Source organism: Ursus arctos, unplaced genomic scaffold, assembly GCF_023065955.2.
Source record: "Ursus arctos isolate Adak ecotype North America unplaced genomic scaffold, UrsArc2.0 scaffold_18, whole genome shotgun sequence".
Lineage (NCBI taxonomy): Eukaryota > Metazoa > Chordata > Mammalia > Carnivora > Ursidae > Ursus > Ursus arctos.
In genome coordinates, this window is record NW_026622852.1 from 28,238,455 (window position 1) to 28,250,603 (window position 12,149).

General features: G+C 51.7%; 1 protein-coding gene across 2 annotated transcripts in view; it reads left to right on the forward strand.

The window, feature by feature from the left end:
- Window positions 1-12,149, forward strand: part of LOC113260431 (stimulated by retinoic acid gene 6 protein-like) — a 58,095-nt gene that overhangs the window by 1,455 nt on the left and 44,491 nt on the right. Inside the window, exons 1-2 of one of the 2 annotated variants that reach the window (XM_026506189.4) lie at window positions 7,602-7,961; window positions 9,073-9,214. In XM_026506189.4, the coding sequence (XP_026361974.2) occupies window positions 9,195-9,214 (20 nt within the window). In that variant the 5' untranslated portion in view covers window positions 7,602-7,961; window positions 9,073-9,194. Of the gene's footprint in view, window positions 1-7,601; window positions 7,962-9,072; window positions 9,215-12,149 lie in introns of those variants that run through there. The other variant, XM_057313612.1, reaches the window with a different exon arrangement.

The window sequence follows — 12,149 nt, forward strand, 5'->3', positions numbered from 1 at the left end:
TGTCCTTTTCCTTTAAAACTGCCTGCAAGCCGTAGCCCAGTGAACTCTGGTTCCCAGAGTGCCAGTTAACACTGTGAGCAACATCTTTGGGCCCCTAGAGATTATGGGAAAAGGAAAAGATGAGCTCTCCTGGCAGGGAAGGGGGATGAGGCACCTCTGTTGTCTGGCAGGTAGTGAGCTCCCATGATGTTTACCTCCTCTGCTTGCTGCTGGCACACGTGGAAGGCTAGCTTGTACAGCGCTTAGGGCGGGTGCATGCACACGCAGGAGCTGTTGAAGTGGGTATGAATGTCCCAGTCTGAGGAGCTAAGGTGAGGAGAGGTTTCTCCATAAGTGGGCCATAGTTTCGAATCTCAAGCTTCACAGTTAGGCCATTCATAGGAAGCCCTAATCCAGGCTGAGAGAAAACAAAATCCCTGTTTCCAGGTCTCTGGTGGGACGATCCAGAGCAGAGAGAGGGGTGGGTTTTCATGCATGATGGGGTGGGAGTTATGGAGGGACAGATTTCAATTCAATACCGTGTAAGAAGGAACACTGCAAGATACGGAGCTCTGCAAAGATGGAAATTTAGATGCTGAGCAGCCGAGATATGATGGAGGGTTTGCCCTCCTGCTGTAAACAACTATAAAACCCAGACAAATTAATACACACTGTATGTAGGTACTGGACTTGGAATAGGGATATCTGGGTGGTCTCAGATGAAGCAGATGAAGTTGAGAATCTTGAGCCTCTGAGTTATTCTGAGCCTCCCCCACCCCCAGTGGAAGCAGTTTGCGGATCATGTCTGAGAAGATTCACTTTCCCTTGTTTAAGGATCATGTTAAGGGCTCTTACCTTGCAAGGCGTACGTTTTCTCTTCAAGACCTACTCCACCTTCCTCTTGTGGCCACTGGACTCACAACTGGCACTGGAGTTCCGTATGCTTGAGCAGGGCAAATACAAAGTTTAATCTGAGAAAATATAGCTTCTATACCACAAGAATGCCAAGATTTTGCCAAATTACATTGCAGCAACTTGGGGAGTACGTGCAAGAGTGGATTCTAAGGATGAAAGACGAAAGAGAACAGAATATAACTTTTTGAGTTAATACAGGTGTGCTTACCTGAGATTCTGGGTTCGATGTGTTGGTTTGTGTAGCTGGAAGTGGCTCCGTAGTTTACTTAGATGTTTAAGTGAAACTGAAGCTTAATGACGATCTGCATTTAGTTAAGTTGAGATGCCAGTACTTCCCTAGTGTGTTGCAAAGGAAGAAATAAAAAGGCTCAGGGGAGATGTTAAAAGAGATTTATTATGGACAACCTGCTCAGCCACCTACTACACTCCCCAAGCGGTCCAGAGGACATCTCCTTCCCTGTGGCATTGGGAAATTCATTAGCGAGGGAGCACTGCTATCCCTGAAAAACCTTGTGGGTGCTCTCCTGTGTTGGCCACATGTGATGATGAGAGACACCCCCATTGAAAGGGGCTCGCTGAGTCCTCTGGCGATGGTGAGATTGAAGAAGAGCAGAGGCCAAGCGGTAGCACTTAGCTGCTGAAGACATGGCAGGGTGCAGTTACCATGATGGACAGTAGGATGAAGTGGACCTCTGAGTTTTGACTCACAGCGGTCTTTGCCATTGTCTGGTTGTCCCAGTGTCCCCAGGAATGAAACAATGAGCATCCTACTAAAATGTTACTTGCTGTGTACAATGGGAGAAAACTCCAGGTCGGGTGTCCAAAAGCTGATTTGAATCACCAGGTTCTCTTATCCAATTTTTAGACTTAATTAGAAGGGGAGGCCAGGTCCCCTTAAAAAAGGCTGCTAAACTAATTCTATAAATCCTCCTCTAGGATCTTCCCAAAAGGACCTCTGACCATTTACTGGAGTGGCTCACCGTAGCCCACAGTCTAAGGGGGGCTTGCAACACTCCTGGTCCATGTTCACATCACAGTGAATTAAACCATGGGGCACCTGGGTGACACAGTCGGTTAAGCGTCTGACTCTTGATTTCGGCTCAGGTTGTGATCTCGGGGTCATGAGATCGAGCCCCATGTCAGGGTCTGCACTTAGCCGGGAGTCTGCTTGGGATTCTCTCTCTCCCTTACCCTCTGTTCCTCTCCCTTGTGTGCACTCTCTCTCAAATAAATAAATCTTTATAAAAAAAATTCACAGTGAGTAGACACATTTGGCAACTGGCAGAATCCCAACATCAGTTCTGTGACACATGGAGTAAGGGCTATCATAAGACGCAGGGCCACATGGAAGCCCCTGGAACTTTCCTTTTTTACCAGGAGCATTAACAGCTGCCATCAGTTTCCTCATAAATAGTTGAAAGAGAATTCACCTTGCCATGGGGAGGATTCATTTTCTTAGAAAGCAGTACAGCCTAGTGTCACTTGAGGAAAGCATTTGCCTCCTTTTAACATACTTGGCTCTATTCCTTTCAAAATAATAGTGTATCATTATTGTGCTAAGGGGTACTTGGTCTCTTCCCGAGCTGGTGTCAACATAGACATGTATAGTTGGCCCTTGAACTATGAGGATTTGAACTGTACAGATCCACTTATATGGAGGTTGCTTTTTTTAAAATTATTTTATTTATTTGAGAGGGAGAGAGAGCACAGGCAGGGGGAGCAGCAGGCAGAGGGAGAAGCAGGCTCCCTGCTCAGCAGGGAGCCTGACGCAGGACTCAATCCCAGGACCCTGGGTTCACAACCCGAGCCAAAGGCAGACGCTTAACAACTGAGCCACCCAGGTGCCCCGCAGATTTCTTTTACAGCACAGTACCATGTGTTTTCTTTGTGATTTTTCTGATAACATTTTCTTTTCTCTAGTTTACTTTATTGTAAGAATTCAGTATTCAATCCATAGGACATATAAAATACGTGTCCGTCAACGGCACAATCAGTAAGGCTTCTGATCAACTGTAAAGCTATTAGTAGTCACATTTCAGGGAGTCAGAAGTTATATGCAGATTTTCAGCGATGCAGATGGTCAGTGCTCCTATGCCTTCCACATTGTTCAAGGGTCAACGATAGCTGTTTTTTCTTATTCTCAAGAGAGGAGATGATTCTCTGCTCTACTTGCTCCATCACGTCCCTAATTTGTAGATTCATTGATTCATTCTTCATTCAGCAAGCTCTCGGAGGGCCGACTACTGCTTGCCAGGCCTGTACAGGGCACAGGGGGTTAGATGAGTAAGCTGGGCGTGGTGTACTCAAGAGGGTGGCCTCGGGAAGGCAGGTTGGAAGCAATTTCAGTGCAGTAAATGTGACTACAGAAAAGTGCTGGGGGAGAAGAGTCCACCTTCTGGAAAAAGTGCTCTCTAAACTGAGCCTTGAGGAGCCAGTAGGTGTTTAGAAACATGGAATCCAGGCCTAAGCCCCGTAGCTCAGGTATGTGTTGCTGTCTGACAGACCGACACCTTAAAGGTGGGGAGGAGGAAATACCCACCGGGGAGCCGGAGGATAAGTCTTTGAGGAAAGTCCCTGCTTCTCTGTGTTTCCCTTCAGCTTCTTTCCCCATGCTTCCACCAAATGCAAGGTTTGTGTGGCGGCCACCTGTGCACATTGCCACCTTGTGGACAATGTAGGGATTACAGATCTAGAAATGACTTCATTCATTAGTTCAATCATTCCTAATAATTCAGATGAACCAACGTGCTTGCATAAAGCACTCTGGATTAGGAGAAGAGAACAGAAATGGCTACCGATGATCACTGCGTGCTCAGAGGTATGAGTCTGTCTGAAGCAATGGGGTTCTTGAGGGAGATCAGGGAAGGCTTCACAGAGGTGACATCTGAGCAGGGTCAGGTAAGAAGAAAGGGTCTTTAGAGACCACTTCTGACATCCTCACTTTACAGAGGGGGTGACTGCAGCACAGAATGGAAAGAAACTTGTTCAAAGTTATAGAGCCCTGCAGGACAGAGCTGAGGGAAGGACCCAGGTCTCTGGGTGTCCCAGCACAGAGCTGCTTTTCCAGTACGTGGCTGGCCTTTGGTTTAAATGGGTTCCCCTCCTGGTGCTCTAGAAATGGCCTTTGCAGGGTCAGATCTGCTGCTCTGGTCTGTCCCTGTGCAACCCCAGCCCAGCAATTTGTCCCAGTCTGCCTTCTGGTGCAGTAATCTCATTCGCTGCGTTCCACCTGTGAGCAATTGCAAAGCACCAAAGCGTTCCCCAGGGAGGACACTGTAGCCCAAGCCAGGATCTTGGCCAACGTGGGAAGAGGGCCCAAGATGTGTCCCTAGAGTACCTATCCTCAGGGACTGGCATACTGCTTGGCACACAGGTAAATGTTAGGGACAAGAATGAACGGGCGAGGTCAGGGGAAATGGGTGGCACCTGATAGGTGAGTCCAGGTCTCCTGCGGACTTATCCAGAGTTGAGTCTATTCTGGGAAGATAAACTGGGGCCGAATGCCCCATTAAGGAGTCTGTCTTTATTCTGCCAGCAGGGGGAGCCAGGCTTGTTTGCAATGGAGAAGGGGCAGGATTGGAATATATAGTTTCGTTTCCTTCTTTTTCAAAGTGAGAAAAGTTGTCCTTAGTCAAGGGGCATACATGCTGCAGAAAGTCGTCATTGCTACCTAATGAAGTTGCACTAGACCATCTGGGTATTTGGGTTCTTTTGTTTCTAAATTTCATAATTCAGCTAGCCCTATGTGTTTGGAATAAATAGAGGCTGCCCTGTGATTAGCTCCCAACACTCAGGAAAGAAGCACGGCCTTTGTGATGCGCTGCTGATTCCCTTCTGGCCTGTCACCAAACTCTGAAGCCTGCTAAATACAGAGCTGCAAGACAGTGAGCCTGCCTCGCCTGGGGTCTTTCCTCACTCTCTCATTGCATGGCTCCTGGAAGGAGGTCTCTAGTGGAGTGCTATATAGGGGTCTATTCAGTGCTTTTATTGATAACCTGGATGAACTCAGTCCAAGTATGCAAATGCCTCAAAAGTTCAAAAAGGAATTAATGTGCATTGGATAGAAGAAGCAATATTCAGAAAGGTTTGCTAAGTTAGAATGGTAGAGAGAAATCAAATGTTGAAATATTCTACAAATACACGTCAAGTTCTTTGTTTGGATTCAACACTACAGTGACAAAGCTTGAGAGAGAGAAAATGAAATCTATGACCCAGGGCTGCCTCCCCGTTCAAAGGGTCCATGTCTGGAGCATTGTAGCCACTCAGAAACGGGTCCTTATTACTGTGGATGAAATTTTGCTGAACTCGAGCATTTCAGGTCAAGCGTTTTAGCTTTTCTCCCACTTTAAAGTGGCTGCCTTCCCAGCCTTCTCAGGGCAGGTGGTGGCAATTCAATAATGACCTTTCCTTAATGATGTGAAGAAAGGAATTGTAGAATTGAGGGAAACCACCATTACAATCCAAGAATGTAAAATAGCCGTTTGAAACCTGGGCAACGGATCCAGGAAGCCCCTGGGAGATGGAAGCTCCTGGAGGAGATAGTATCTCCACGTGTCTGGAGGGAGAAGAGCTTTGCAGTTCTTTCCTCTGAACCGAGTGGCTCGGCTGCACCAAGAACTGCTTCTTCCGGGGAAGGAGAGGGCCTGGTTTCAGAGGAAACACAGTTACAGTGTTTCTTTGTTTCCAGACAGCCAGTAACAGAGTTACGTTGGACTTGAACCTCCTGTGTCTCTTTTTCATTTTCCTTTCATTTTTTTCAGTTTTGAGAATAAGCATTTACAAGGCCTCCCCTGTGTTCTAGACGTTACGTTGAACCAGCTCTAGTCGTGACTTCCAAGTCACCGTGATCTATGAGGGGAGCTGAGACTTGGACATGATGAACCAGGATGTGACCACCTACTCAGTCAGTAGCCAGTAGAGGGTGGGCATCCCCAAATGGCTAAGGTTCACCGAGTGCTTTCTGTGGGGGGGGGCACCCTCCTAAACACTTCGTGCATATTTGTGCGTTTCAGCCTCAGGTGACCATCCGGCATGTGTACCTTATCTCAGATTAAGCCAAAGATCAGAGAGGGTAGCAGTGACTTGGTCAGAATTAGCTAGTTCACAGTGGAGTAGGCCCCAAAGTCCACTCTCTGAACCACTGAAGCAGACTGCTTCTCCATCCGTATGTGTCACATAGCAAATAAAGAAGGCCTGATACTTGCCATAAGAGAGATGCAGGCCACACGAGGAGAAACGAGATTACACCGTGGTGGCCAGGAGACACTTCATGCCAGATACTACGCCTGAGGTAGGACTTGCTGAACAAGAACGGTGGTGGTAAGCAGAAGGGGGGAGAACGTGTTCATTGTAGGAGTAAAGCGATCAAACAAAATGGTCTGAATCTGTCAGTTATGGTGTCTGTTCGCTCCCTGTGTGACCCTCTCCCGCTCCAGCAGAGCTGATTAGACCAGGGGTGTTATGCACTCAGTTATGTCCCCCAACAAACTCCTACATTGAAGCTCTAACTGCTGGTATTTTAGACTGTGACTGTATTTGGAGATGGGCCTTCTAAAGTAATGGTTAGGTTAAAATGAGGCCATCAGGGTGGGCTCCAATCCAATCTGATTCATGTCCTCCTAAGAAGGGGAGATTAGGACAGAGAGAGACGCCAGGGATGAACATGCGTAGCGGAGAGGCCACGTGGGGATGGTGAGGAGGCGGTACTCTGCAAGCCAAAGGGAGAGGCCTCAGTAGAAACCAACCCTGCTGACACATTGATCTTGGACGTCCAGCTTCCAGAACTGCAAAGGAATAAATTTCTGTTGTTTAAGCCCCTCCCCCCCCCCCCCCCCCCCCCGCGGTGGTATTTGTCATGGCAGCCCTAGCCAAGTAATACACGGGCGGTATGACTGAGCCCAAGACAGAAGAAAAAGACTGACCTATGACCTTCGCGGGGGGGAAAGATAAACCAGGACAGAGCTTTTCTGGTAGCAGTTAGAACTGAGGGAACCCTGCAGAGTTGGGGTGAACTGTGGGGGTAGAAGCTGAAAGGATACTCCTCAGGATGGTCAGGACAAGTAGTGAGTTGAAGCCACGAGAGAGCAGAAACTATAAAAAAGCAAAGGGACTGAACCATAGAGAGACTGAAGCAAAAGTACCCAAAGGGAGGGAGACAAGAGAAGGAGAAAGCCCTCGGGCACGGGGGTGGAAGAACCATTCCCAAGAGCGGTTTGAGTTTCCAGCACCTTGCCAGGTTGGGCCCCAGCCCCTGCGGGGAAGTCATGGAAACCCTGCTAACCCCAGGCGCTTCGAGTGCATCTCGGTTCCTTGCTCCCTGAAGACCCAGAGGAGCGTGCGAGGCTGTTTAGGGAGGGGTTACAACTCGCAAACTGTGCTGCGCGCAGGAAGCCCGGGCCAGGCCGGAAGGGGGCAGGAGCTCGTGAGCTGCGCTGTGCTAGCGCCGGCGCCCGGGCAGCGGCCCCGGAGAGGGGGCTGTGTCCCTGAGGACAGGCAGCAGCTGCTGTGGCAGCGGCCTCCGGCGCGTGTAGCGCCTCGAACACGGCGACGTTTATTCCTCACTCCTGCGAAGCCTGGAGCAGTGCTCCCCGGCCGCCTCCCAGCGTCCACGAGGCGCCCCGGCCCGTCCATGTGTGGCTGCGCACGGGGACGCCGCCTCCGGGCTGGCGGAGGGAGGTGAGGGAGGCAGCGCCCCCACAGCCCGGCGAAGGGTGCGGGGCCCGAGTGGAGGGAGTGAGAGCCTCGGCGGGGAGCGTGGCGCTGCCGTCGCCCGGTTTGGCGCTGCGGCGGGCGGCGAGCCGACGGAGGAGGGCCGCTGCGCGCTGGTTCGCATTCCGCGGGGAGGCCATTTGGAGCCCATGGCCGCGGTGCTGCTGGGAATCTTCCCTGGCTCTCAGCGGCAGGAGAGGCGCGCTCGGGCCCGTCAGGACGTGGCCTCTCCTTGCGTCCTGGCGTCTGTCCGCGTGATCGTGGGTTCTCGGCCCCGCTGCCGAGCGCCCAGCTCTTGCTCTGCGTCTCGAGGTCGGACCCCCGGGGCCGGTGGCCTGCGGGCAGCGTGCCCCTCACAGGTAAGAGGCTGACGTGGTTTACGAGCGGCTGTCTTGGGCCAGGCGTTTGGTCGCATCCGTCGTGCCCGGGGCAGAGGCCTGTGGCACCAGCGCGGCTGCTCGTGCCGTGGGCGCCGCTCCGTGCGCACGGCGGGCTTCCTGAGGCTTGGCCGGTCCTGTTAGTACACGTCCCTTCCTTAACCCTTCGTTTTCGCACGCTCAGCACGAAGGGCGTGGACCCACGAGGCTCACAGGTCCCCCGCGTCCTGGGCCGCGTCCGCTAGGCCGACACTGGCTGTTCACAAATAGGCCCGCACTTCGCTGGCCCGCGACCGTAGGGCTTGAACTCTTGCTCACGGTGCAGGGTGTGAGAGGACAGTTGGTGCAGAGAACAGATTCCTCCACCAAGTGATTCAGGGACCCAGGCGCCTCCCGGCCCGTTTCTTTAGGGCCTTGGAGTTCTAAGCCCCAGATGGGGAAGGAGAGGGTGGAAAAGACACTGGCTCCTTAACTGTCTTGGCGCAGCAGTAAGCCCTGTCACCTCTGCTCCCATTCATTCCTGGGTGAGCCTCAGCCGCACCTCCGTTCCTAGAGGCCAGGGCCCGGGGAGTGTGGCCCTGGCTGGGCAGGTCCTTCCGAGCAGGAGCCTCACTCTACGGAAAGGGATCAGGAATCCTGGGGGACAGCTAGCCGGTTCTGCTGCGTGGGTGGGGTTCAGTTTTGAACTCGTCTCTCGCCGCTTCTCCCGGCAGTGGGTGGCCTTCTCCAAAAAGAATCTTGAAGCCTGTGGTCTTAGTTTCCTAGTTTATGGCCTCGAGACGGAGTCCTACTTTATGGCCTATAATAATTTTTATAGCTAGCCAAAGAGGCCTTAGCTGCTGGGCAAAGTTCTGATAGCTCAGAGGGCCCCGTGCCCACCCGAGGGGGCTAACAGAGATAGCAAGTGTCCAGGAGAGAGGAAATAGGAGGGAGTTCCTGCTTTGCCTGAGAAAGCAGGAGAAGGGGAGGAAGAGCAGAAAAATAGCCAGTTGTCTTCTGAAACAAGGAAGAAAACCACCTGCATGCTTTCATGTCTCTGGTAAATATTTGACTGGATGTTTGCCTTTTCTCTGGGGTTTTGGGTGCTGTGAAGAGGACTGGGCAGAACACCAGAATATCAGAAGCAGTCAGTAACCAAGAGGCTGGAGAATCTCGAAGCACAGTCCAGAGAAGCAGATTGCTCACTGGGGCTGCGGGCACCGCTCCCTCACCGAGATGCTTTCCACAAACTTGAGGTGAGTTATCGGAGTCAGATTGAAGACAAGCCGTGCTGGACAGCCACATGTTCTTGGCAACTATCTTCTTTGATGTTGGCAGTTCGTAGAAACTGGCAGAAGGGCATCATTTTAGCTGACTTGTAGGGAGGCTGGCATGTGGACCGGAACCACGGGTGGATTCCTGGGTCAGGGAGCAGATTTCTGTTTATCTTCAGTTTGGAGCCAGAGTGGAATGGGAAGAGCCCAGGGATGGTGTTGGAGGAGCCGAGTTGGAATCCTGGCTTTTGAGTTTCTGGAAAATCTGAGTGCCTGTTTCCTCATTTATAAATCGGGTGTAATAACACCGGACCTGCCTAACCCCAGCTTTGGGAGGATCACACGAGGAGGGAATGTGAAAGGACTTCGAGATCTGACAGTCCTGTCCAAATGCCAGCAATCAAGAATTCTCACTCGAAATCATTGGAACTTAAATATTTAATCTTAAATGATCTAAGAACTGAAAAGACTAGCCCAAAATAGGACAGAAAGTAGAACTGCCACGTTCTGGTGTCCTGGTGTGTCTGGCTAGGTTGTCGAGGGGCGCTGTGGAGGGGGAGAGGCAGAAGAGGAGTTGTGGACAGACAGAGATGATGAGGGTCACTTGGGAAAGCAGATACAGGTTTCCCCGCTGTCCACCATGAAACCTTTCAGAAGACAGAGTGCTGTAAGGCCATTATGCAGAAAAATGTTTGAGTGTTCCCAGACCCAAAAAGTAACCTCTCTTAGGCTTTTCTGTTACCTTAGGACACCTCTTGCTAACGGATGCACAAACTAAATCGAGATAAAGCACCGGCGCTCACACAGTTGGGAGCTCTGGCGGCTCGACGGAGATGCCGAGTGTGTTTCCCGGGGAAGGAGTGCGGCGGGGGCCCATCTCACTCCCGGGGCCCCTGCTGCTTCCGTACCGCCTGCTGTAAGACATGCTGAACACTGTTTTTGCTTTTGGCCTTTTTTCATAAAAGGGAAATCCCCTGTGGATTTCTTTTGGTTAGTGGAAACAGGTACTCATGTAGGGCCTCTGTAGGAGGGAAGTGGCTTAATGTGAACTTTGGAAGAGCAGGGCGTAGCTGTCCCTGGAGTCCCAGGCACGGGGAAAGAGGGCAGGAGGCTAAGGGCAGGGGGTGGAAAGGACATGGGACAGGAAGCAGATAAGAGGGTGGCCTGGAGACAGGTGGACAGAGAGGGGAGTCAGCTGAATGCTGGGGGACAGGAACCAGGAAGCCAGAGGGCGCTCGTCCCTTTCCCCTCTCTCCAGCTGGGCTCCTCAGGCTAAGAGGGAGCAGGGGAGTATAGTTGGATGTGGATTTTAGGAAGGTCCCTCTGGTCACAGGTGGAGGATGGATGGGGGGCAGTGCAGGAGGTGTGAGACGTGGCAGGAATTCTACCGTGAAGTCCAGGCGAGGATGAGGGTGAGGGTAGCCTAGATGGTGGCAGTGGCTTGGGGGACAGAGACGTGTCTGGATTCAGCAGGGATTGGGGAGTCCATCTGACCGGACTTGACCAGGCGGTGTTGGAGAGTGTGCTTCCGGGTCTCTGGCGGGGCCATTCCCGACATGAGGACCCCCGAGGAGGAGCAGGTTGGCAGGAGTGTTCAGTTGGGACACACTGGACTGGTGTGCCGTGGGACATCCAAAATGAGATGACCAGGAGGCAGGCAATTAGCTGTATGGTCTGGACTCAGAACAAAGTCTAGGCTGTGCCCAGAGAATGTGACCCACCCCCTGGGGCTGTTGTGCCCTCTGGGCCCCTGATATTCTTTTGAAGTCACAGCCTCCAGGTGCCACTCCCAGGACCTCCTCTTTGTCATGGTCATTGCCCTGGACCCAGGCTGGCATCTCACAGGGCCGGGCTCAGGCCTGAGCATGTTGTTCAGATTTGTTCGACCAGTGAAGAGTCGGGGTCACTGTCTTCTCTGAGGACCCCCGACACGGAGCCTTTGTCAGTGTCTTAGTGTAATTTTAATGCGTGAGTGTGTTTCCTGTTTAGAACATAGAAGAAGCGTTCACATTCCAGCTCTACCACTCACTCCCTGAGTGGCTTTGGACATTTACATCATCTCTCTAAAGCCTCAGTTTTCCCACCCATGAGGCAGGAATAAGAGTCCACGCTGCACGGGTTGTGAAAGATTCAGTGACATAATAACTTTAAAGACGGTAGCCCAGTGTCTAGCACATGATAAACCTTCAACAAACGGTACCTATTATTATTGTTATTTTATTAAGTGAGAAGAAGTGAAAGTGTACATTGCTTTATCGGACAATTAGGAATGGTAGGGAGTAGAAAAATGGGCTTTTGTCTTATTCAGTCACCAATTTTTTTCATGGTAACCCTCTCTGAACCTTTCAGACTGGGTGAAAATAACCCCATCCGCACCCACCCGGGCTGACCATTCCTAGCTGTGTAGAAAACTCAGGAACGTTGCGAGGTGGAGCAGAGGAGAATAAAGAGAATAAAGACGTAGACACAGGGAGGGGGAGAAAACGGAATGAGGACATGAAAGGCCTATTAACACCTCATCTCTGAACCTCGGAGCTTCAAGCTGGTGCCTGTGTTGGAGTCCCCCTGTGGACAAGTGACTGCCTCTCTCTGCACCTTGCTCTCTAAGGTCCAGCAAGACCGTGGGAGTGAGAATGCTGTGTGAGATGTAAAGCACCATTCTATCCTGCGGCGTCCAAAGCTGGGCACTGGCGAAGATCCCAGGGTCCCTGTGCCCCAGTAGAGAGCTCTGTTCCCCACCTGGCCGAGCTGGTTCTGTCTCTCCGAGACACTGGTGGAGCCGGGGCATCCAACCAGGATGTCCAGCTCGTTGGAACAATGGCTTCTGTGTCTCTCAATAATGCTGGTGCCACCCCAGGAGAGAGCCCCAGGGCCCCCTGGGGGCCAGGCTGCTGCTTGGAATCCACCCGCAGCTCGT